This window comes from Pelodiscus sinensis, chromosome 3 (genome assembly GCF_052426305.1).
Source record: "Pelodiscus sinensis isolate ZL-2025 chromosome 3, ASM5242630v1, whole genome shotgun sequence".
NCBI lineage: Eukaryota > Metazoa > Chordata > Testudines > Trionychidae > Pelodiscus > Pelodiscus sinensis.
The window spans coordinates 199,833,406-199,857,011 of record NC_143054.1 but is presented as its reverse complement, the minus strand read 5'-3'; the positions used below and the strand labels follow the sequence as shown (position 1 = coordinate 199,857,011).

The following is a 23,606-nucleotide window of genomic DNA, read 5'->3' as shown; positions in this document are numbered from 1 at the left end:
GGTTGCCTGAGCACCAGAAGGGACCATTATGATCCTCTCATCTGACTTCCTGAACGTGGACTGGAGAATCCCACAGTGGCTATGTCTAGACTGGCATGATTTTCCAGAAATGCTTCTAACGGAAAAGATTTCTATTAAAAGCATTTTCGGAAAAGCGCGTCTAGATTGGCACGGACACTTTTCTGCAAAAGCACTTTTTGCAGAAAAGCATCCGTGGCCAATCTAGACGCACTTTTCCGCAAAAAAGCCCCGATCGCCATTTTCGCGATCAGGGCTTTTTTGCAGAAAACAAATCTCAGCTGTCTACACTGGCCCTTTTGCGCAAAAGGGACTTTTGCCCGAACGGGAGCAGCATAGTATTTCCGCAAAAAGCACTGATTTCTTACAGTAGGAAGTCAGTGCTTTTGTGGAAATTTAAGCGGCCAGTGTAGACAGCTGGCAAGTTTTTCCGGAAAAGCGGCTAATTTTCCGGAAAAACTGGCCAGTCTAGACACAGCCAACGATTCCAGGATCAAGCCTGTCGTTTCTGGCTGGGCTATAGCCATTTAGAAAGAGATCCAGGTTTTATTTACAGACTCCAAGTCACAAAGAAACCTCCATAGTCCTAGGTAAGCTGTTCAATGGTTAGTCATTCTCACAGTCTAAAACGTACATCTTATTTCTAGTCTGAATCAGGAGCGGCTTGTGGAGAGCTGACGGCATCTGGAGCCCTAGGCGGAATGTGCGATGGGCGCCCCCGCCTCCATAGCCCTCAATGGCGTGACGTCATCATTGGAACTGGGCCTACATCCACGGCCCCCCCGGTCTGAATGATAAGAAATCTCTTAGCCATGTAGGTACTCATAGACTGGGAACAATCCTCTTTTGAATGAACTACATAGATTGCATTTCCTTAGTCTCTCTTTGGAAGGCAAGTTTTCCAGACTTCATCTTATTCGCTCCTTTTCAGAACTTCTCCGGTCTGCCAACAGCATTCGTTTTGGCGCGCGGATGCCAGACCCCTACGGTAACTGGGCCCGCCAGTGCTGAGCATGGACGTCGTGCCACCTCTTCACTTGCTGGCCCTTGCTTATGCATCCCAGGGGCACTCCCTTAGGCACTCCCTTATTGCACTCCCTTAGCCAGAGTGAAATGGGGTTTTCAAATAGCGGGCGGGGCTTTGCAAGCGTGTTCGACCAGATGCATTTCCCGCGGCCAGGGGCCGGGCCCAGGGGTGCTGCGGGCTGGGGGGAGGGGTGCCCAGCACAGGCAGGTTGGCCTGACACGGCCCCTGGGGGCGGGCTGCCCAGCTGGCCCTGGCCTGGCTCCCAGCGCTGCAAGCCAGGGGCGCGCGCCACCCGCCCGCAAGGGAGCGGCTCTGCACCACGCCGCACGCGCGCGCGCCCGGACCCAGAGCCAACAGCGCAGCGGCGCGCGCCTCCAACGGACAAGCCCAGCCCCTCACGCGCCCGAAGGCCTGTCAGCGCGGCGCGGGGCGTGGCGGTTGCTGAGTCACGTGCCCCACCGCTCAGCCTGCGCCTACCCGCGCGGGGCATTGTGGGAAGCGGCTGCCGGGCTGAGGCAGCCGAAGCTGGATTTAAAGGGGCCGGGGCCGGCCGCGCTGAGGGGACGGGGGGTGCCCGCGCCAGCGGCCCCGCCGCCTGAGGGGTGAGTGAGGCGCCCGCCTGTCTGGCGGGGGGGGCAGCAGCGCTGAGTGTGGGCGCCTGGCCCGGGCACAGCTGGGGGGGCAGCGCGCGGGGGGGGGCGGTAATGGGCGCGGGGGGGGGGGGCAGCGCGCGGGGGGGCGGTAATTGCGCGGGGGGGGCAGCGCGCGGGGGGGGCGGTAATTGCGCGGGGGGGCAGCGCGCGGGGGGGGCGGTAATTGCGCGTGGGGGGCAGCGCGCAGGGGGCGGTAATTGCGCGGGGGGGGCAGCGCGCGGGGGGGGGCGGTAATTGCGCGGGGGGGGCAGCGGGCGGGGGGGCGGTAATTGCGCGGGGGGGGCAGCGCGCGGGGGGGGGGCGCCTCCCCCTGGGCCCCCGTCCCAGTGCCAATTGCTGAGCGGGGTCTCCTCGCCGCCCCTGCAGTCACGGGGGGGGGGGGGTGAGGGAATCTCCCCTTGGGGCCCGGCTTGCCCGGTGAGGGGGGGGTGCCTGTGGGCAGTGCCCCCCCGTAGCCGTGGCCAGCGGGTGAGGGTCGGTCGGGTGCGTGGTCCAGAGCCCGGTGCTGCCATCGCTGGGGCAGGCGCTGCTCTGGCCTTGCCACTGGCCTGTTGCCTGACCTTGGGCATGTCGCTCACTTCGGGGCAAACGGGGCCGCGGCTGGGGCAGATGTGACCGTGAGGGGCGGCTTCCTAGCAGTCAGGGGCACCAGTGCATGAAGACCCTCGGGGAGAGGGAGCGCTACTGCCTGGCCTATTTAGAACTAGGCTGGACCCAGCTCTCCAGATCCTGGGGATGGACGAGAGGGGACCACTCCGGTCTCTTCCATACCCAGCACCTCAAAGTTTGACCTGAGCAGAATGAGTGTTGTAGGGAGAAATCTGACCAGTTAAGGACAAAGTCCGACTTCAGTAACCAGATGTCTGCTTGCACTTGGTATGTGGCAAAACCATGTTAGTCAGTGGCTTGTGATGACGCATCCAGGGCTACCTGCTCTAAAGCACAGGGTCTTTCTGCACAGCCTACTACAGGGAGCACTTGGCTAGTGCTGTGCTATGATGGCAAAGCGGGTCTGGCAAAGGCAGGAGGTAATCAAGCCCTTCACTTGTCCTGCTTTTTGTGTGGCTTATCAGGGGCCTTAATTATCAGGGACCGCAGAGCTGGGTATGAAAATCCATGATGAGTGTTCACGTCTGGGTAGGAGGCAAAGTCCGGAATTCAAGCTGGAGCAGAGCGTTCCGCTGCTGTTGGAGTGTGGTGACCCGCACTCTCTCTCACTGTATGTAGTCTTATTTGTCTAAAACTAACAATAATAATAGCAGAAAATGTACATCAGTTGGTCTTCCTTGTTTGATTGAAGAGCACTTCTAGTCTGCATACTACAAGTGCTCCTTCCATTGTCGGGAAGGTAATCATCATTGTTCCCTTACCCTAGATTCTTCTGGGGAAAGAATTAGGGTACAGAGTCTGTACAGAGACTTAGTTGATTGGAATGCAGCATGGTCCCAACACAGTGGAACAATCAACATACAGTACTCAACTCTGACAGTCAGTCAAATCTAATTTGTGTGCAGAGAGCCCCAATATTAACCCCACCTCCAGGGTCCTGCATGGCAATGCCTTAGCTAGAAGCCAGCCATGGATAGCTTTCAGGGAGTGCAATTTTTGTCCTCGCCATGCTTAATGAATATTTCCTAGCTATGTTCCCCACACTTGAGCTACTGCTCCCCCCTTCAGTAAATGTCCTGTGCTGTCCTTCCACAGGTGCATGTCTACTGCCTGTGCTCCTGCACAGCAGTGGGATGAGGGAACATGGCCAACACTGAGGAAACTAGAGGCTGCAGGCTATGGATGGCCTGCTGAGGAGCTGCACAGAAGCAGTCAGGACTATTCTGGGCATGGGTCCATAGCTGAGGAAGCATTTTTGAGAGGGGGAGGTTAGGGAGAGAGATGCAGATATAGGACTTAGCTGCCAGAGTAAGGTTTGCTGACTGAAAGAACTGTCCTCATTGGGTTTGTCTGCACTGGAATTGAAGTTAATTGATTGCCAGTTAACTGGAGATAGCCAGTACATACTATTGTGGACACTACAAAGTCTGCAGGAGTATGGCACAGCACTAGGCCTTGTGTGCCTGTTTGCATTTGAAGAATTAATCCTATCAATTGTGTACTGAGGTGCTTCCTTTTATAAAACTTTTGTGGATTTTTTTCTTTTTCCAATGTTGGGATGGGATGAGAGGCTGAAAATCTCCACAAACTTGTGAAGATCACACTGCAGGCTTTAGCATTTCCCAGCCCTTAGCTCTGGTGCCATGTAGCCGTAAGTCTAACCGGGATGCTCCCACTCTGTCTAGCTTCTAACACCCCACGCTGTGTGTTTTCTGATATGTTAACCTTGGTCATAAACACAATGTGAGATGTGCTCTTGAAACAACTGATTGCAAATGAAAATACCTGCTTTATGACCATGTTAACTCCCTTCTCTCCTTTGTGGCGAGGCACCTGCCTGCTCTGAGGAGCAGGATGTTCAGATCTGCATGCTATTCATAGAGAGAGGGTTAGTGGAAGATGATCTCTCTTTGGAAGGTAAGAACTCCCACTTGCATTAGGAGGGTGCATAGGAAAGTTGTAAGGGGACTGCACAAATGGTGTTTCTGTGTAATGTCTGGAGAATGAGTTGTGAAATTGTGTTGTTCTAATGCAGTGGGTAGTTGAGACAGGCATGATGGAGGTGTTTGCTCTGCGTGTGGAGGTGAGGTGTTGACATCTGGCTAGTAATAGGCAGATGAACTGGAGGATGCTCTGCAGCTGGGGTAGGTGATGGTTGGCAATCCATACTGGAATGCAGTTCCTGGTCTGAAGTTTGAAGAGGAGCCGGCATGTAGTATTAAGTTTGTTTGGGAAATATTATACATATAAACCTCTATTTCAGAGTTTGTATGAACTGATTGTAGGTGAGTATCCTCTGTCTTGCTAACATTTATATCATAATAGCCTAGGTTTTAACAGTAATGGTGTTTGCTATCCACACAGTGACGCAACCTTAATTCATATGACAGGTGTGCCTGCTAGAGCAAGAGTCTAGAGTCACTGTGTCCTGCTGGAGCAGCTGTAACTCTCTCTGGGCAAGGGACAGGTAGGGCTGGACTTGAGCTACCTTAGAAGCAGGGCAGAGTTCATATTTACTCCTAAACAAGGAAAGTTTTGTTTTTCTTGGCACAGGCACAGTAATAAGATTTGCCTTAAACATTAGAATCATAGAATCCTAGGGTTGGAAGAGACCTCAGGAGTCATCGAGTCCATCCCCCTGCCCAAAGCAGGACCAGCCCCAACTCATTCATCCTAGCCAGGGCTTTGTCAAGCCAGGACTTAAACACCTCTAGGGATGGAGATTTCACCCCCTCCCTAGGGACCAATCGCAGTGCTTCCCCACCCTCCTAGGGAAATAGTTTTTCCTAATATCCAACCTAGACCTCTCCACTGCATCTTGAGACCATTGCTCCTTGTTCTGCCATCCGTCACTACTGAGAACAGCCTTTCCCCAGACTCTTTAGAACCCTCCTTCAGGACGCTGAAGGCCGCTATCAAATCCCCCCTCATTCTTCTCTTCTGCAGACTACATACGTCCAAATCCCTCAGTCTCTCCTAGTAAATCGTGTGCTCCAGCTCCCCGATCATGTTGTTGCTCTCCGCTGGACTTTCTCCAATGCATCCACATCCTTTCTGTAATGAGGGCCCCGGAATTGGATGCAATACTCAAGATGTGGTCTCACCAGTGCTGAAAAAGAGGAATAATCACTTCTCTAGATCTGCTGGCAATGATCCTCCTAACGCACCCTAATATGCCATTAGCCTTCTTGGCTACAGGGGCACACTGTTGATTCATATCCAGCGTCTCATCCACTGTAATCCCCAGGTCCTTTTCTGCCAAACTGCTGCATAGCCAGTTGGTCCCAAGAGTTTACTAAGTGTTCCTTCTCCATACTGAGTGGAAACCTGCCCAATTTAATGCTTGAGTAAAGCTCCTAGCCCCAGAAGGCCAGGCAGATTCCTTACCCCATGTGTGCATTTTCCTTTTACAAAAGGTAAAATGCTAAGGGGTGGGTGAGCCTGTCCTGAGAGAAAGTGTTTGATGGGGGTTGAAGCAGTTGTGCAGTGCACTGTACAGTCAGTCCCTGTCCTGAGGATCTGATAGTCTAGTTAGGCGTTATCTTCACTGATACAAAAAGTGGGTTTTACAGTGAGATAACTAAGGCCTATTTGTTATGTTGCTGTGGAGCCCTAGTGGAGCTGAGATGCTGGAGTTCTTACTGTGATGCAAACTCAGCACTGCACCCCTGCCCTGGTTTGCCCTCACTGGTAAAACTGTAGCAGCTGGTCAGTACTGGGATTCTGCAGGGAGAAGGCAAAAACACGCTAGTTCTATCATGGTGAAAACACACTTTGGAGACCAGACAAAACAAGTTGCTATAACAAACGTTCAGCAGGAGAGGGTGAATGATGATCTCTTATTGATACCCTGCAGAAATAGGGCGAAGAGAGTGTTATGCTGGGCTCCTCCCCTGTTCACCAGGGACATTGCATAGGATAGGACCAGACCCTGAGTCTGCAGGGCTTGTAACTATAGTAGTGAGGTGGGGGAGAGATCGCTGATTGGGGAGCCATTTTACGGAGTGTTCAGATGGCAGCACTTCCCTTGTGTTCTTATACAGATGGACATATTTGATCAGGGTGGCCAGGAACAAAAACTAACTCCTCCCTGCCATGCTGTGTGCTTCCTGGCAGTATGGTGGATGTCAGCCTGGCAGTGAGTGCATGGCCCCCGTGTCTATTCGATTGTGAACTCTCGGCAGGGTCTGTCTCTTGTGCTGCGCATATAGAGCACCTGCTACTGTCGGGTGGTAAGCGCTACTGTTACACAAATAGCTAATAGCCCGGCAGTGCCAGAGGGAGCTATTGCCTAATTTGAGAGTTCCTTAAGCTCCACTTTTGTCCTGAGAGGCTGGGGCAGGGCTCAGACTGAGCATGTGGACGAGTGCAATTCCAAACAGGATTGCTGACTGAACCTCTCGCTGTAACCCAGAAAATCTTTAGTCCTCTGCTGGGGGAAGGAGGAGGAGGTGGCATCAGCACTGTGGGCCAGGTACTGTCCCTAGGATCCCACTAGAACAGCAAGACAGGAAGTTTTGGTTATAACCATAAGGCAGGGCCCTCTGGGTCATGGCCTTGGTGCTGTGCTGTGCTCGCTGGGATGTCAACTGCCTCATAGAGGCAGAAGTCTGTGGGGACGTGGCATGCCATGCTGGTGGTTTTTTCCACCACTGTTCAGCCTTCTTGTGCTCCCAGGGGAGTCTTGATGGTTTCTCTGTAGTTTGGCTATACCTCCTCCCCAGCCCACTGCAGTAAGAGGGGGTTGGTTGCTGAGCTGCCTACTGTCTCTGGTGCCTGTGTGAAGGGAGGTCAGAGCAGCAGCAGATGCTATCCTCTTTGTGTCTGTAACAGCATCCGGCAGTTCTCCTGTCTCTACAGCTTCCCTGGGTGTATGAGTGCTAATACCTGGATTCCTGCCGAAGCCTGTCAGGTACCATTCCTTTCTGGTGTAGGGTGGGATGAGTCACATCCTGGGGAAGGAGGGAGGGCTGGCTCCATACCTTCCTGTAACAAAGGCTGTACTTGGCCATGCTTTTGCTGTGAGTTAGACTGGAAACCTCCACTTGGGTGGTTCTGAATTAGGCTTGACAATCCTTGTAAATGTGTAGTAGGAACACCCCTGCATTGGCCTCCAGTAAAGGACTGGATGGGATATGAGGGGTTTCTTTTTTTTTTCCTCTGGGTTTGCTTATCTGGCAGATGAATGTTGGACAGTCTCTGTGGCCCTGCTGCAGGACAAAGCATAAGAGACAATGCCACACTCTCTTGCTTCTCTGGCAATTGCAGAGCTTGAAGGTCTGTCTGCTTTCTAAAAAACTGGATTTTTAAAAAAAAATTCTGCTTTTACCTTAATGTCCAGAGTATCAGGTCTTGTTTTTCTGGAGAATCCCTGGGGGCAGGGGCTCAGCTGTAGTCTAAGAGCTCTCTCACCACTTAATTAGAGGTGTGGGGAATCTTGTGCAAAGAGACCTTTTATCCCAAGTGATTGTGTTTCGGTATTAACAAAAAAAAATAATTTGAAATGGCCAGAAAAAGAGAATCCCTACTTTCCACCAGTTAGACTCTCTGCTTCCCCAATGTTAGTGATGTCACAATCCTACTCTTTCACCAGGTGGCCCTCAGGTAAATGAGATCTAAATTATTTTGAAAATAAACACTTAAAGCCTCATCTTGCATCTTAAAAGCCATAGTCTCTCCTTTTCATCCTAGAATACTAATAGAAATGTAGCTGTATTAGTCTGGTGTAGCTGAAGCAAAATACAGGACTATGTAGCACTTTAAAGACTAACAAGATGGTTTATTAGATGATGAGCTTTCGTGGGCCAGACCCACTTCCTCAGATCAAAAAAATATTTTTTGATCTGAGGTAGTGGGTCTGGCCCACGAAAGCTCATCATCTAATAAACTATCTTGTTAGTCTTTAAAGTGCTACATAGTCCTGTATTTCTTTTCATCCTAGGCAGCTTAGTCTCCGCTATGAATCAGTTATTTTTCTCTCTCATTGGATGTTAGTGAGTTTCTGTTTCCTGAGGTGCACAGCTGAATTGACTTTCCTTTGCCCCATCCCCTAATCATCTTGTCCTGTGACTTGGTCACTAGGATCCATGGTCTCTCTTATACAAAAAAAATGTAGTCCCAGTCCCTCTCCCTCTGCTGCCTCCTCAAGGACCATTTCAGTATTTTGCTACCTTCATTGGCAATAATGCAACATGTATCATAACCCCTTCTATATGCTGGGTTCCAAAATGTTGGGGCAGGCAGTAAAGGGGATAATTTACATAGGCATTTGTAAATAAGTTAATGATGACTGACCACTATCTCTCTTCCCTCCTTCCCCGCATGGTATGTCTCCCATCACCATAGCCTCTGAGCACTCAGGGGTCCCTGACCCATTGCCTGATCTAGTCCCACAGCATCCAAGTCTATGTCCTGAAAGTTCCGGGTGGCACAGAACTATTAGAGCCCATTAAGTGGGAGGAGGAGGTGGCTATATTACCACTATAAATGCACATTGGATTGATTTTAATCACCAATTTTGATTATTTACATTTACAAGAAAGAAATCTTGAGTTAATTCATCGGTTGTAACCTTATTTTGCATTTATACGTTTATCTTCCTAAAGAAATGTTGATTCTTATTAATTTGTGACTATTAAAACATGAACTAAACAGGCTTTACACTCTATTTTTTTGCTAATGTATAAGCAATTATATAACTTATCTTACATTTATCAGGCTTCTTAATTTTTGCATTTGTTTACTATGGTGTATGATGTATTTCTTATTTACGAGATTAGTATCTTGTCTTGTGACTCGTTTCACACTTAGATGAAAATTTGAATGAAATAAATGCACAAAGCTCTTAATACTGTATTAAATTAATATTAATTTAAGTAAGCAAAACTACCTGGGGGTGTGTGTGCTGGATGTGTAAACATTTTTTCTAAGTGTATCATAAAATGTTTTATTGAAAAGTAAGGAAGCGTTATTTGTACAGGGTGCATTGAACGGTTTTAGTCAATAGGTACTTTGAGAATTTAAAATTGTTAGCGCTCATCCTCTCACACAAATATTGTATTATTAAATTGGAAGAGGAAAACAAGCCTTCCTGCTTTCCTGAGTGGGATCTCCACTTGGAACTGACTGGTTGTTGAACTAAACTAGTTGAATAAACTCAAAATAAGAAAGTATTCTTTCTCCACCTGTAGAAGAGGCTTCTGCTGTCAAAAACTAGCTTAGCACATCAACAAACTCTGGTGGTAGGTGCTTAGCCAGTGTCTTCTGTCAATTCAATGGTTTAACTTTCCTTGAAACTTTGGTAGCAAACATGTACTGCTCACCAGTTAAACTGAATTTTATATCCCTAATGGGGGTACCGTGTCCAGCTCTAGTGTCTACAACTCAGATGATTATAATGATGATAAATCAGTGCTCAAAAAAGAGCAGTGAGATGGATTAAAGGACTGAAAGAAATGCCTTGATAGTAGATTGAAAGAGCTAATTCTTTGTAGCTTAACAAAGCAAAACTAAAGGGATGATTTGATCAGTTTAGAAGTAGTTTCATGAACAAAAAATTGATAATGGGCTCTTCAGTCTAGCAAACAAAGGTCTAATAAGGTCCAGTAGTTGGAAGTAAAAGCCAGGCAAACTCAGGCTGGAAATATGATGCAAAATTGTATGTGAGGTTAATTAAGCATTAGAACAACTTAACTATAGTTGTAATGGATTTCTCTGTCACTGGTAATGTTAAAATCAAGATTGGGTGCTTTTTCTGAAAGCTGTGCTCTAATTCAAACACAAATTCAGGGAAGTCCTATGACGTGTTTTGTGCAGGAGGTCAGACTAGTCACTAGATAGTCACAACAACAAGGAGTCCAGTGGCACTTTAAAGACTAACACATGTATTGTAATATTTGAGCATAAGCATTTGAGGAAGTAACCTGTAGCTCACAGATACCGAGGGGGAAAAGAAAGACCCTCCTGGCCTTAGAATCTCTGGATGTCATCTATCCGCTCTGACTAGGTGCTTTCTAGTGCAGTGGCTACTCTGCTTTCAAATGTCCAAGCAACGGGTTTCCCATCTCCGTCTTCTTAGGAACTCGTACACAGGCGGACATACCTCAGGGTCAGGAAAGACATAAGCACACCTTCCAGCTTTCCCATTTTGGATGCTAAGGGGATGTCTGTACTGCAGTTACACACCTACAGGTGACCTATACCAGCCGACTCCGAATTGGGCTAAGGAGCTATTTAATTGTGGCTTAGATGTTTGGGTTCGGGTTGGAGCCTGGGCTCTAGGAGGCTCCCCCTTGCAGACTACAGCAAACTCTTCCATGAACTATGGACCAGCACAAACCTCACCACTTTCTGCTCCAGGTACAAGGCACCTTTCTTTGACCTGTCTAATAGAAACACTCACATAAACCTATCTGTGGCCAGCAGTCTCCTTCCCCAGTACCTAAACAAAACACTGCACTGCACATGCTTCTCCCTCCGGGGAAAGGATGAGAGAACAAACAGCACGTGACCTGTGTAGTTGATGAGATGGTGATGAGTTTAGTTTGGGGAGAAGAGACAATGGGGTGGGTTAGTGATTCTCTAGCTCCTGACGGAGAAACCCAGAGCATATGATGGACGGCATACTGAGAAAGTGTCCTTTGCGCTTTGCCCTTTCCAGCTAGGGGTGTCCGCTCCAAGCTCAGCGGCAGTGTGTTTGCTCCACCTCCCATTGGAAAGCTGTCAAGTCCGAAGCGCAGTCTCTTGCTACTGGATAAGGCAAAAATTTTCTTATCAGGTCTTCCCTCCTCTGTCCTCTCAGACTTTTGGCTTCTCGATCTATGTCTACGCTGCCACTTTCAGCACTAAAAGTTCAGTCGTTCAGGGGTGTGCAAAATCAGTAATGGTTTTAGTGCTGAAAAGTGCCAGTTCCGCTCGTTCGGGATGGCATTTTTTAAACACTGAGGCTATGTCTACACTCGTGCCTTCTTGCATGAGAAATACACAAATGAGGCTAAGCGTGGAATATCGCCGAGCCTCATTTGCATATCTAATGAGCTGCCGTTTTTGCAGAAGAGGCTCTTGCGCCAGAAGGAGCTGTCTACACTGCCCCTTCTTGCACAAGAAAACCCCTCTTGCACAATGCTGTTATTTCTGAAAATAATCAGCATAGCGGCATTGCGCAAGAAGGGGCAGTATAGACAGCTCCTTCTGGCGCAAGAGCCTCTTCTGAAAAGATGGCGGCTCGTTAGATATGCAAATGAGGCTTGGCCATATTCCATGCTTACTCATTTGCATATTTCTCATGCAAGAAGCCATGAGTGCAGACCTAGCCTGAGAGAGCTCTTCCTGGCACTAAGGAGTGACTGCACTACCCACATTACAGTGCTGCCACTGCTGTGATGTGGGCAGTGTAGACATGCCCTCAGTGTGTAATGTAACTAATGGGGTTGGAGAGAGGGATTCCTACAGGCCATCCACCGCCTGACTCCCTTCTGGCGAAGCGATGGCTGCTCTTATTGTGGTGAGGAGAGTGGTATATTCTAGAGCCGTGGTCACCAACCAGTAGATCGCGATTTACCGGTAGATCTCAGGGGCTCCACGAGTCGCTCTTGAGCCCTCTCTGAACTGCACACCTGCGCAGTGCATTTACATTAGATTTCCTCATGTAATGTAGGTGGGGCTTCAAGGAAGGGGCGGGGCAGTAGATCTTCGCCTGTTCTGAGACTTAAAAAGTGATCTTGGGTATAAAAAGGTTGGAGACCACTGTTCTAGAGGGGATCCTCTCGCTTTCAGGTCTGCCTGACCCTGAGGGATGCCCTGCCTGAAGGACTTGAACACTTCTCCTCTCTACCGTCACCTCAGGAAGCCCCTAGATGCCACAGCCCAGCTGATCTTGTGAGTGCTGCCAAGAGTAGTTTCTAGAAAGCTATTGGAGGCCCTGGTCTTCCTGCCAGTCTCAGTTCAGCTGCCAGGCAGCTTGCTCTTCTTGAGGAGTCGGAATCCATCTGCCCCACCCCTCTGGGGATGAGCCATGGTAGCAGATTTCCACAGACTCCTTAGTGGGAAAGCCTCCACTAAAGCACCCACTGCCCTGTCCCCAGGAAGCAGGTCTCTTGGGCCTTTGTCTCTTGCTAGGAGAGAAGCCTAGTCTGTCAGCCTGCTCAGCACATTCTGCAAACACTGCTTTGTCTGCACTAGGCTTCCTGGCCAGCAAGTATTAGCTAAATTCTAGCGGAGGCAAGCCAAGGGTTGCTCAGGCATCTCCTGTTCTCTGTCCCTCCCTCTGCCATTGAAGTGGGGTGCCCCAGGTCCAAAGCTGCTCAGCTGGGGCTGCCTCATCGTGAAGGGTGAGCTCAGGTGTCTTCTGCTCTCTTCTTAGAAGCTGCTTTGCCCTTCCAAAGAACCTTGGAAAAGCTTTGCCTTCCCAGACACAGAGCACACAATGCCCTTATCAATGGTGGGGGCCAGAGAGGGTTTTCTCTTGAGCTTGCATACAGTAGCGGGTCCCAGCCAGCTTGAAATTCGCACCCGTTGCCATAGCGCTCCCTTGCTGTCTGGAGGGCAGTGTGCCAATGTGGACCTGCCAGCACTGCCAAAGCTGTAAGTGGGGCTTTCCTGGAACTCCAGGCAAATCCATGGAGGTTGTAAATTTCAAGGCCAATAAACAATTGTCTGTGTTTGGCGCTTCCTGTGAGACAGGCTGCTTCTGGGCCCATGAGAGGGCGCTCCTTGACTGTGATGACCTTACATTTCTTGCCCTGCCTCTTCCCAGTACTTAACAAAATTGGACTCTGAATGGGGAATAAGAGGAGGCAGCCAGAATGCTGCTCTCAGTCCTTGAGACCATGATTCAGGCTGGAGGATTCCCTTTCTTCCTCCCCACTTGAATAGACAAATGGGGGTTTGGAATCCTCCTCTTAAGCAAAAGCTGTCATCCTATTGGACACAGCTAGGTTAGACATAGGTCTTTGGCTAGGCTTTGCCCCCAGGGCTCCACTGTAGAGTAGCTAAGTGTGGTGCTGCTGAGAACTCTTATTCCTCCCCCCCCCCCACCCTCCAGCTGAGCCCTAGTCCCAGCATTCCACGGGTGTTCCCTTTGTATGTGCAAGTGGGAGCTAAACAAGTGTCAGATGTGGGTATTGATACACACTTCTAAATGCATAAACAGTACAGCACTGGAGCGGAGTGCATCGAGTGGAATAGCAGCAGGGGCTGCTGTGAAGCTCAGGTGAGGAATGGCAGGCGTTCTTGCAAGCGAGGCGCAAGGTGCATATTCAGAGTTCTGGGGCTCAGGCCTGCAACAGCTTGACATGCTGCAGAGCTCTGTGTGGTCAGGGCTGGAAAGCCAGGAGGTTGCTCTGGGGCAGGATTCCTTGGCTCTATTCTCTGTTGTGCTTGTGAGACACTTGCCTTGTCCAAGTCTCTCCCCCTCCACGTCTTGTTTTCCCTCTCTAAAATGGGGTCTGAAATGCATTAAGATCCTGTGATGAGAAGGCGGTAGAAGGGAGAAGTGATGTTTACGGAGAGGTTGGTGGGTTTTTTCCTCTGTGGATTTGGAAATCACCAAATTTGTTTTACCTAGCAGCTAGGCCTGGAAATTGACCATTCCATTCAAGGGCTGAGATGGAGCAGTGGAAAAATCTTGTCCATTTGAACAAGAGGCTGAAAACTTTAGGCTGCTCTGAGTTGCGAAAGTCTTGTGATGTTTTTTGCCCACACCTTGGGAAAAGGAGGTGACGCAGCCCTGTGGCATGTATTTCTGGCCTCCCCTTGCTGTCAGAGCACAGGAAACCAAGTAGCAGATTAACACTAGAAATAGAGGAAAGTTTGATTTTTGCCGTTTAAAACTTCGGGGAGGTAGCATGTTGCTAGCCATCCTGGCAGAGCTCCCACTCCTCATTGTAGTCCATAGAGTTCTAGTTTTAGCATTTGATTTATTCAGCAGTAATACCAGCAAGCTTCAGGCCTGTCTCCTGTAAGACCTTGGCTTCAGCAGTTAGCAGGAGGCTTGAGGGCTCTGGTCTTTGCACAGATAAATGGCTTACGCTCACCACTAAGTTTTGGGGAATAGAGTGTTTAAGGGGAAAGTTTGTCCATAGTGATCCTAGCCAACCGCAGGAACATGAGCTAACGCCAGCTTTTCGCTATTTTAGGCTGAGAACATTTGCAGATGTCTGACCACGAGAGTGCCATGGCAACAAATAGATGTAAATGCTAAGTTGAGATCATTAATCTACTAACCTATAGCAGACGGGCACCCCAACATTAGTAGGATGGTGACCTGCAAATAAGGGAGAGGGGAGAAATCCTAACTGAATATGCATTAGACATAATGGCATCAGCATCTCATACAAATTGTAGCCCAGCCTGTGAGCAGGTGTGAGAGATGTAGCCTTTAGGACAGGGATGGGCAATAATTTTTGAAAGGGGGCCACTTTATAAATTTCTGAATTGGCCCTGGGATGCCCCAGAAGGGGTGGGGCCAGGGGACTTGTGATGGGGTACGGTCACAGACAGTCCCTTGGGGGTGCCTCCTGGGGTGCTGACATGGCCACTGCCACTCGCCTTCCTGCTCTCTGGAGCTCCTCACCGCCTGGTCCTGCTGGGCCAGGTCCTGCTGGACCAGCTCTGCTGGTCTCCCCAGCCAAGGCCCTGGGCTGAGGTCCCTGCCCCCACCGAGAAACAGTACAGACAATGAACCACTTCAGGTCCTAGGAGAGTGCAGTTTAGGGCCAGCCTCCTGAGAGAGCACTCCCCAGATGGGATCAACCCCCCCAAAATTAGGTAAGCCCCCTTTAGCAATGAAAGGGGGAATGTGCACACTGGCTGCCCCCCCCCCCCCCCCCCCAGTAACAATCACTTACACTGGGTTTGATAGAAAATAAAAATGGTTTTATTAAATTGAAGCAGTAGGATTTAAGTAGTAATAAGAGAAAACAGGCAGAGCCAAGTAGGTTACAAATCAAAAGAAACAAAACTGCTTGGCTAATTCTCCACTGAAACCTCAGTGCAAACTTAAACTCACCCTAAACCCTCTTTTCCAGCTGCCACTCTAAACGAGGGCTGTCTTCCCCACCCTGGGGTCTCAGGCTCCTTCCTTCAGGTGCAGCCCAGCCGAAAGACCAAGGCCTCTCCTCTCCTATTCTTTTTGTTAAAGAATTGAGGCCCCTCCCTACCAACCACAAAACCGATAGTTTAACAGTTGAGGGTAACACCTTCCATGTCTCTCATTCACATGTTTGAAAGCCACAATGTATTCCCCACTCCACGTGTCTAATTTTCCACACACAAATGGTACATACAACAGAGTAAGATGATAAACACAACCAGCAGATCATGACATGAAGATCGATGGGTTACATGAAATAATTCGTTCAAACCACCTTTGAGTTATGTATATTCATGTCCATGAGTCCATTTCATAAAGCATGGGGGGGGGGGTCCGTCACAGGACTTATCGTGCTTCCCCTCCCCCCAGACCCTGATTGGCCTGGGGGTGTGGGAGCATGGAGTGCATGACGTTCCCCTGCCCCTGGAGAGAATTGCTAGCTGTTTTAAAACTGCTGTCAGTTCCTTCTAGATGCAGCAGCAAGAAGAGATCTTGCATGCTCCCCCCACCTCTAGTCCAAGGAGGGCCTGGGAGGGGAGCATGCAAAGTCTCTTGCCCCCTGCCCTTGCCTTGCCAGGGTCGTGCAGCAGCTATAGAGAATAGGGATGTTAAGTATTGATTAATTTCCATCACCTACTGAACTAGTTGATGAGGAAGAGGGCTTAACGCGCTCACTTCTGGCTCAGGGCACAGCTCCCTGCTGCTGCTCTGCACTCTTAAAGGGACAGAGAGGAGCCGGAGTGCAAAGCCTGCTATGTCCCTTTAAAAATGCAGAGTGGCGGGGGGAGCAGGCTCTTGTGCTGAAATAGAGAAATGGACCAGCAACTGCCACTTTAAAATGCAGAGTGGCAGCTGAGGGTTGTCTGACTCCTCTCTGTCCCTTTAATAGGGGGCAGGCGGAGTGATCGAGTAGTCGACGGTGTTACCCAATAAGCTTCTGCTTATTGGGTAGTCGACTACTCAACTACTCCTTCACATCCCTAATAGAGAATCGCTGGCTGTTTTAAAACCGCTTGTGTTTCTCTACTGCCGCCACGTGCTCTTGGCAAGGGAGAGAAGATTTCGTACACTACCCTGTCCTCAGGTCTCGATTGGTTTGGGGGCGGGGGAATGGCAGGGTGGCCATGGGCCAGATCCACCAGTTTGGCATACCAAATCTGGCCGGCGGAGGTCCCTTTACCCACCCCTGCCTTAGGAGGTATCAGGATGATAACTGGCGATGAGGAGGGTGGTGGCGATGAGGAAGATAATGGTTAAGATTTCAGAACATTTTGTGTCCTCGGGCAGCTGTGAGTGTATGCATAGTCAGATGTATATTCTGCATTATCTTGATCTACCTTGCTGAGTTAGTGTTTTTGTGACTTTTACTAAATGTACTAATAAACCATTACAAATACAGAAGGGTTCCTCAAGTATGAATAGTGATAGAAATGTAGCCGTGTTAGTCTGGGGTAGCTGAAGCAAAATGCAGGACAATGTAGCACTTTAAAGACTAACAAGATGGTTTATTAGATGATGAGCTTTCGTGGGCCAGACCCACTTCCTCAGATCAAATAGTGGAATATTTTCTTCCACTATTTGATCTGAGGAAGTGGGTCTGGCCCACGAAAGCTCATCATCTAATAAACCATCTTGTAAGTCTTTAAAGTGCTACATTGTCCTGCATTTTGCTTCAAGTATGAAAGCTGCAGTGTGCCAGGATAAACAGTAATTTTAATAATACTGAGCCTGATCTTGGAACAAGAACCTATCAAACCTGAGTGATCACTTGGAATTTGTAGGTGATTTGTATAATTCATATACAATTCATGAACTGGAACACAAAAGAGAGGGACTTGTTTCCTGACAAGGATATATCTTCCCCCAAGACCTCCAATCTCTTGATGGTGATGAGCTCCACCACCTAAGCTAAAGGAATAACATCTTTATCTGATAGGATTAATAGGCTCTTGTGTGGACCTGCCCCTCCAGTGGAACACACAGCACATTTACCTATCCCAAGTATCATTCAGCTTCTGCTACAAATGAGGATAGCAGAGATTACACAAGGCCACTTCTAGCCGAGCCAGGACTATCAACTGTATAGCAAAACAGTCATGAAGATGTGCTGCCTCTCAGAATAGGCCACATCTATGTGCTTGGCTGTGCTGTTGTCACGTTACTGGATTTTAAAGGGAGAAGCCAGATCATTGCTGCACCCTTGGCGGGGGGCTGTTTGCCCCCAAAGTATATTCAAAGGGGGCCATGTGAGGTGTCAAATGAAAGCTTATGTTCTACTGATTCTGTATATGCTATTCATGTACTTGTATGATATCTGTATGTGGAGTTATAAACATGTACTTTGTGCTTATGCTGGAAGATTCTCTGTTTGAGACAAAGCAACAGGAAGGAATGTCCAGTCAGTGACTATGCTAATTAGCAAGGCTCCAGGGACGTGGCTCTCTAGGTGCCAAATACACATCTGAGGAATGTGTCTGGGACATGCAAACCAGCCAGTGTCTGATGTCCGCTGACATGGGACACAGGGATAGGTCACTGGGCCATGTGACCTGCTCTGGCCAGGAAGATGCCAGGGGAGGTTTATAAATGCCATGTGGCAATCTCCATTTGGTCTGCAATTCTGTTTCTGATCCCAAATGCTGCCTTGTGAGGGACAGAGAGCTGGGAAGAATTATGGACCCATCCTGACACAGGATGTATACCAAAAACTTTTAAGATAGCAGTTTATCACATCTCTGCTAAGAGCCTGCATTGAGAACTGGGTGATTCGATGCATGTCATGTATTCTCCTTTAACAACCTTACTCTCATGCTTTTCTTTCTTTTAGTAATAAACCTTTAGATTTTAGATTCTAAAGGATTGGCCCAGCGTAATCCTGTTGGTAAGATCCAGAGTGTAAATTGACCGGGGATCTGTGGCTGGTTCTTTGGGATCAGAAAGACCCATTCGGGGAAGGTGAGATTGGGTTCTATAATCCCTCACCTGTGATAGGCCCAGGGCTGATTGTGGCACAAGGAGAGCTGGGTTGTTGGAGGGGTTTTTCTCGGTGAGACCAGTTTGTGGCCTGTTTGGAAGGTCTCCGGTCTGGGGCTGTAAAAAGCCCTGGTTTGGAGCAATTCACCCTGAGCGGACTCCCTCAGCAGTGCCCAGACCCAGCCCAGTCTGTCACAGATGTCTAGGGATGTAAAATCCCGATTAATCCGTTAACCAGCTAAATGTTAGATTAACCGAATGTTTAACCAGTTAACCGACTAAGCAGGATCCAGTCCTGGGGCTGCTGCTGCCACCAGAGGCAGGCTCCCAGCTCCGGTCCCAGGGCCACTGCCGCCAGCAGGCTCCCAGCATGTGGTTGCTGCCACCGCTGGCGGCAGGACGCTTCTGGGCCATGGAGTTGCTTCCGCCACCAATGGCAGGAGACTCACAGCCTTGGCCCCTGTTCCCACTGGGGCAGCCCTTAACCCGTGGCAGGCCATGGGCAGGAGGCTGCTCCCGGGCACTGGTTAACCAGTACCCAGTAAGCATCACCTGGTAAGGTTGATGCTTACTAGCTAACTGGTTATCCAGTCGTATCCCTAGCGCTGTCCTAGTGAGACGGGTGCTCCACCATACCACTTCTGCCCAGCTGGACTAGCCTCACAAGAAGTTTGTATGTGGTAGAATTCCTGGGGAGTGAAGGAGGAAGGAAGTGGCGAGAAGAGAAGCAGTCACCGTATAGTTAGGGCACTACATGGGGACCAAAGGTAGCTGGGGGGAGGGTGTCTCTTTCTGTGACACAGACTTCCCATGCTAAGTTGGGCAGGTCACTTAAGCCAAATATTGGGAAGTGGCCCTAACTTCATCCTTAACCTCTCTGCCTAAATTCCTTCTCTGTAAGATGGGGATAATTGTAATCACTGGAGCTGGGTAAGGAGAAGCGAGGGGCTTGAAGGGGCACAGCTTTCCCAGATCTGTGTCAACCTGTTCTTAACTTCCAAAGGCCAGGATTCCACCACCACCCTGAGAAGGCTGAGGGGTGGGGAGGGTTCCTTCTCACTCCACTCCATTGGAGGTCCGTGATCTCCAGTGCTCATGGTGCAAGACCCTTCTGCTCTTTAGCCTCCCTCTGTCTCTCTAGGTCTGACTGCCTGTCTCCTCTCTCCCCTCCTGCTCGCTGTCCCACTGTGGGTGAGCGAGCTTCTCCAGCTTAACTGTGCAGCAGTGTCCCTGTGGCTGTGTCCCTGCAGCTGCACAGACCACCTCTCTTCTTGGGTGTCCCTCCCCACCACAAGGAGCTGGAGTGCTGGGCAGTAGGGACTCGCTACCTGAGTGGGGAGCATGCCAGCTGGGGCAGGAGTTCTGTAGAGATTCAGTTGGTTCTGCAGTCCCTCATGCTATACCTGCAGCAGGATCTCTAGCTATGCTGTAAACCAGGGGTGGGGAACCTAAGGCCCAAGGGCTGGATGTGGCCTTGCACTTGCCTGGATCCCAAGGCTTGGAGCTTCCCTCCAGCATTGGGGAGCCCACACTGGCACTCCAGGCCCTCTGCTGTCCTCCTAAAGGCTGGAGCACACAGCCTACTAGCCTGGGCCCTACCTAGGCTCTGGTGTGCACGGGAAACGAGGGGAGTGTCTTTCTCCTTCTCAGTTGGGCCACGTGTGGGTCAGCGGCCCCACCCCTGCTGTAAACACTGGCAGGAGAGTGTGGCTGAGCAAAGAGCCAATAACATACAAAGGTAGGTCCTAGCAGAACAAAGGCAAATCTGATGCCAGTACCCTCCTTTCTCTCCTCCCTCTTCTGGCTGGTGTAATATCCTGGGCACTTGCCACCTTCCTTCTAGTGGGTCATATGAGCCCAGGTTGCAGTGCCTGGCCTGTTTGGTATATCGCCACATGTGCAGAAGGAGGGACTGGTGCACAGGCTCCACCAGGCTGCTGTATTCCCCAGCACTGACACTGGGTCCATGGTCCTAATCCAGACCTCAGTAGGGACACTGAGTGAGGTAAGTGGGCATGTCTGGACCCAGGAGCCTTGTCTGGCTTGGGGGTGGCAGTGGGCATGGTCAGGCTGGAGCGTGAAGGGGCTGATCTCTGGGGTTATGTCTTTACTAGACACCACCTAAAGGGGGAGTGGGCATGAGGGTGCCAGAGACCACATCCTACCGGCCTGTCTGGGAGGGATGTCCGGGGCCCAGGAGTCCTCTCTGCATGGTGTATGTTGTGCTGTCTGGGACACAGCTGCCAAATATGACACTGCTTTCACTGCACATAACCCAGTTGTGCTCAGGGCTGCAGGCTCCGGCTGCAGGCTCCAGCTGTTGCCCCAGGAACAGCATGGAAGGCTCCTTTACAGGGCTCCAACTGCAACAATGACACATGATAAACGGTAACTCACAGTCCCCTGCCAAGGTTGGGGGATCTGTTCTCTCATTGGCTGTGTGGAGAGACTGAGGCACAGGCATGGGCACGGAGGGGGCTTGTGCCCACGAGCCCCGACCCCAATGCTGTGCTGAGAACAGTGTCTTGGCGGGCAGCAAATCAAATGAGACAGAAAAAAGGCTATTGTCATTCCAGAAGCACTGTCCCATCGGATAGGTATTGCGGTACTGTTATATTGCGGTACTGTGTTGTTGCAATACTGTTATATTGCGTAGGTACTGTGGTACTGTTCTGTTGTTGGAATGCGATACATTTCAATGTGGTAACAGCCTAGAGTAATTTGTCAGCGTCTTCCCCTTCCCCCTTGCTTGTGCCAAATCTTATCTGTCATGCTGTACTTCTTTCCCTGGCTCAGACAATGCTCGTCTTCATGGCTGAGGTTGGTGCTTCCTAGCTCTGCGGCAGGTGCTTTCTTAGGGGATCCACTGATGAGGAAGTAACAGACTTTGAGTTGGATTCTTTCTCTCGTCCCTTTTGTCTTTTCTTCTCACCCAGCCATGGCAACTCCCATTTCTTTGCACTGTTTTCCACTGACTCTCTGTGACCTCTGGACTAGAGGTGTGTTCGCGGCAATCCCAGCTGCCAGTTACTTATCTCCGCTCTTAAAGGGCAACGAAATCAGCTTTCTTAGCTGCCGAAGGTGTGGGGGCGTAGAGCGCGTCAGTTCTGACGCTGCCTCTGTCTCCTGCCCACACATGTTGTTCCTGCAGGTGACAGACAGTTCTCCATATCCCTCTCCTTTTAGAAGTGGATAGGCCCCAAAAGCTCTCCCCTCTGCAGGAGTTGTGATGGAGAGGAGAGGGCTAATCAAAGCCTCTGATGTCTGGTTCCTCGCATCCCCTCTGACTTCCGTGAGGATGGAGCACTGAGCAGCTTCTCCATTAAGATCTGGCACCGTTAGTTCCCTTGGGCCAGGCTCTGATGCTCGTTGTCTCTGCTCTTCTCTCACTGCTAAGCAGGTGTGCAGGTGAAGGATTATGTCCACAATGGTGTACCCAAGGGAGGAGAAGCTGGACAAGCTGAGCCAGGAGGAGATCATCTCCAACACCAAGCTGGTGATGCAGGGGCTGGAGGCCCTCAAGAACGAGCACAACTCCATCCTGCACAGTCTGCTGGAGACCATCAAGTGTCTGAAGAAGGATGAGGAGGCCAACCTGGTGCATGAGAAATCCAACCTGCTCCGCAAGTCAGTGGAGATGATTGAGTTGGGGCTCGGTGAGGCTCAGGTGAGCGACGGGGAGATACGCTAGAAGCCCACTGGATGGGGTCACCTGGGGGTCTGGCAGAGACGGGCAGATAACACAGAGCCCTCTCCGGGGCTACAGAATCCTCTGCCAGAGCTGAGCCTGGTACTGACGAACCTCTGTCTAGAGCAGCAGATGGGGGTGCAGCCAGGGGCGGCCCTAGACTAGCTGCCAGCCACTGGCGCCCTCGGCGAACCATGCAATGGCCCCCCCAACCCCAAGGGCAGATATCGACTGAGGGGTTTGGTTCTGTGCGGGAGAGAGGGGGGCTGGGGATGGAGTTCTGTGGCTGGGGGTGCCAAGGGGCTTGGGGGCCAGGGGCTGGGGGATGGAGTTCTGTGGCTGGGGGCCGAGGGGCTGGGGGGCCAGGGAGAGGGAACAGAGTGCCAGTCGGGGGAGAGAGTCTCCTGTACCCGCCTCCTCCCAAGATCCCACCCCCCCAGAAAGAAGCCGGCATGCGCCTCTCCCGGGGCAACCCCCCCTCCTGCGGCACAGGGAAAACCCCTCCGCGTTCTTCTCTCCCAGGGCCGACCCCCTCCCTCCCGCGGCACAGGGGAACCCCTCCCCCCCGACCCCCCCCCCCTCCCCCGGGGCCGACCCCCTCCCTCCCGCGGCACAGGGGAAACCCCCCTGACCCCTCCCTTCCCCAGGGGCGACCCCCCCATGTTCCTCCTCCCCCGGGGCCGACCCCCTCCCTCCCTCCTGCGGCACAGGGGAAACCCCCCTGACCCCTCCCTTCCCCAGGGGCGACCCCCCCGTGTTCCTCCTCCCCCGGGGCCGACCCCCTCCCTCCCTCCTGCGGCACAGGGGAAACCCCTCCCCGACCCCTCCCTTCCCCAGGGCCGACCCCCCCGCGTTCCTCCTCCCGCGGCACGGGGGAAACCACCCCCATGTGCTGCCTCTCCCAAGACTTACCCCCTCCTGGCTGCAGGGAAGCCGTGTCCAGGTAAAGCACCGGAAAGGGAATGGGAAATGGAAGGGGCAGGGTTTGGAATTTGGCGCCCCGTGCAACTTGGTGCCCTAGGTGGCTGCCTAGTTTGCCTATAGGCACGGGCCGCCCCGGGTGCAGTGTAGTGGGGCTGCCTTGAGAGGCTGTGCTGGGTCTCCTGCTGCACTGCTGATGTTACTGTTGGCTTGGCCCAGGTGATGATGGCTCTGTCCAACCACCTGAATGCAGTGGAGTCGGAGAAGCAGAAGCTGCGTGCCCAGGTGCGGAGACTGTGCCAGGAGAACCAGTGGCTGCGAGACGAGCTGGCAAACACCCAGCAGAAGCTGCAGCGCAGTGAGCAGACGGTGGCCCAGCTGGAGGAGGAGAAGAAGCACCTGGAGTTCATGAACCAGCTGAAGAAATACGATGAGGATGTCTCGCCATCAGTGAGTCATCACTGGGCGCGCTCACTCCAGAGCCATCCCCCAGGGCTGAGTCGAGGGAGGGGTGGACGGGCCCTCCAGGGCCCATGGCCTGTGCTCTGGACTTGCAGCACTTTCACAGCCCTGCCCCCGGGACTCCTCTGCCCCAGAGGAGGAGTGCGCCTTCCCTTTCCTGAGCCA

General features: G+C 51.1%; 1 protein-coding gene across 5 annotated transcripts in view; it reads left to right on the top strand.

Annotated features, from left to right (window-relative positions):
* The first annotated feature begins 1,493 nt into the window (after positions 1-1,493).
* KLC4 (kinesin light chain 4) overlaps positions 1,494-23,606 on the top strand; it is a 53,987-nt gene continuing 31,874 nt past the window's right edge. For 3 of the 5 annotated variants that reach the window (XM_089777573.1, XM_089777571.1, XM_075925930.2), the window contains exons 1-3: positions 1,494-1,647; positions 21,771-22,037; positions 23,199-23,429. In XM_089777573.1, coding sequence (XP_089633699.1) covers positions 21,789-22,037; positions 23,199-23,429 — 480 coding nt within the window. In that variant the 5' untranslated portion in view covers positions 1,494-1,647; positions 21,771-21,788. Of the gene's footprint in view, positions 1,648-12,081; positions 12,184-21,770; positions 22,038-23,198; positions 23,430-23,606 lie in introns of all 5 variants that reach the window. The other 2 variants (XM_089777572.1, XM_075925931.2) reach the window with 2 other exon arrangements.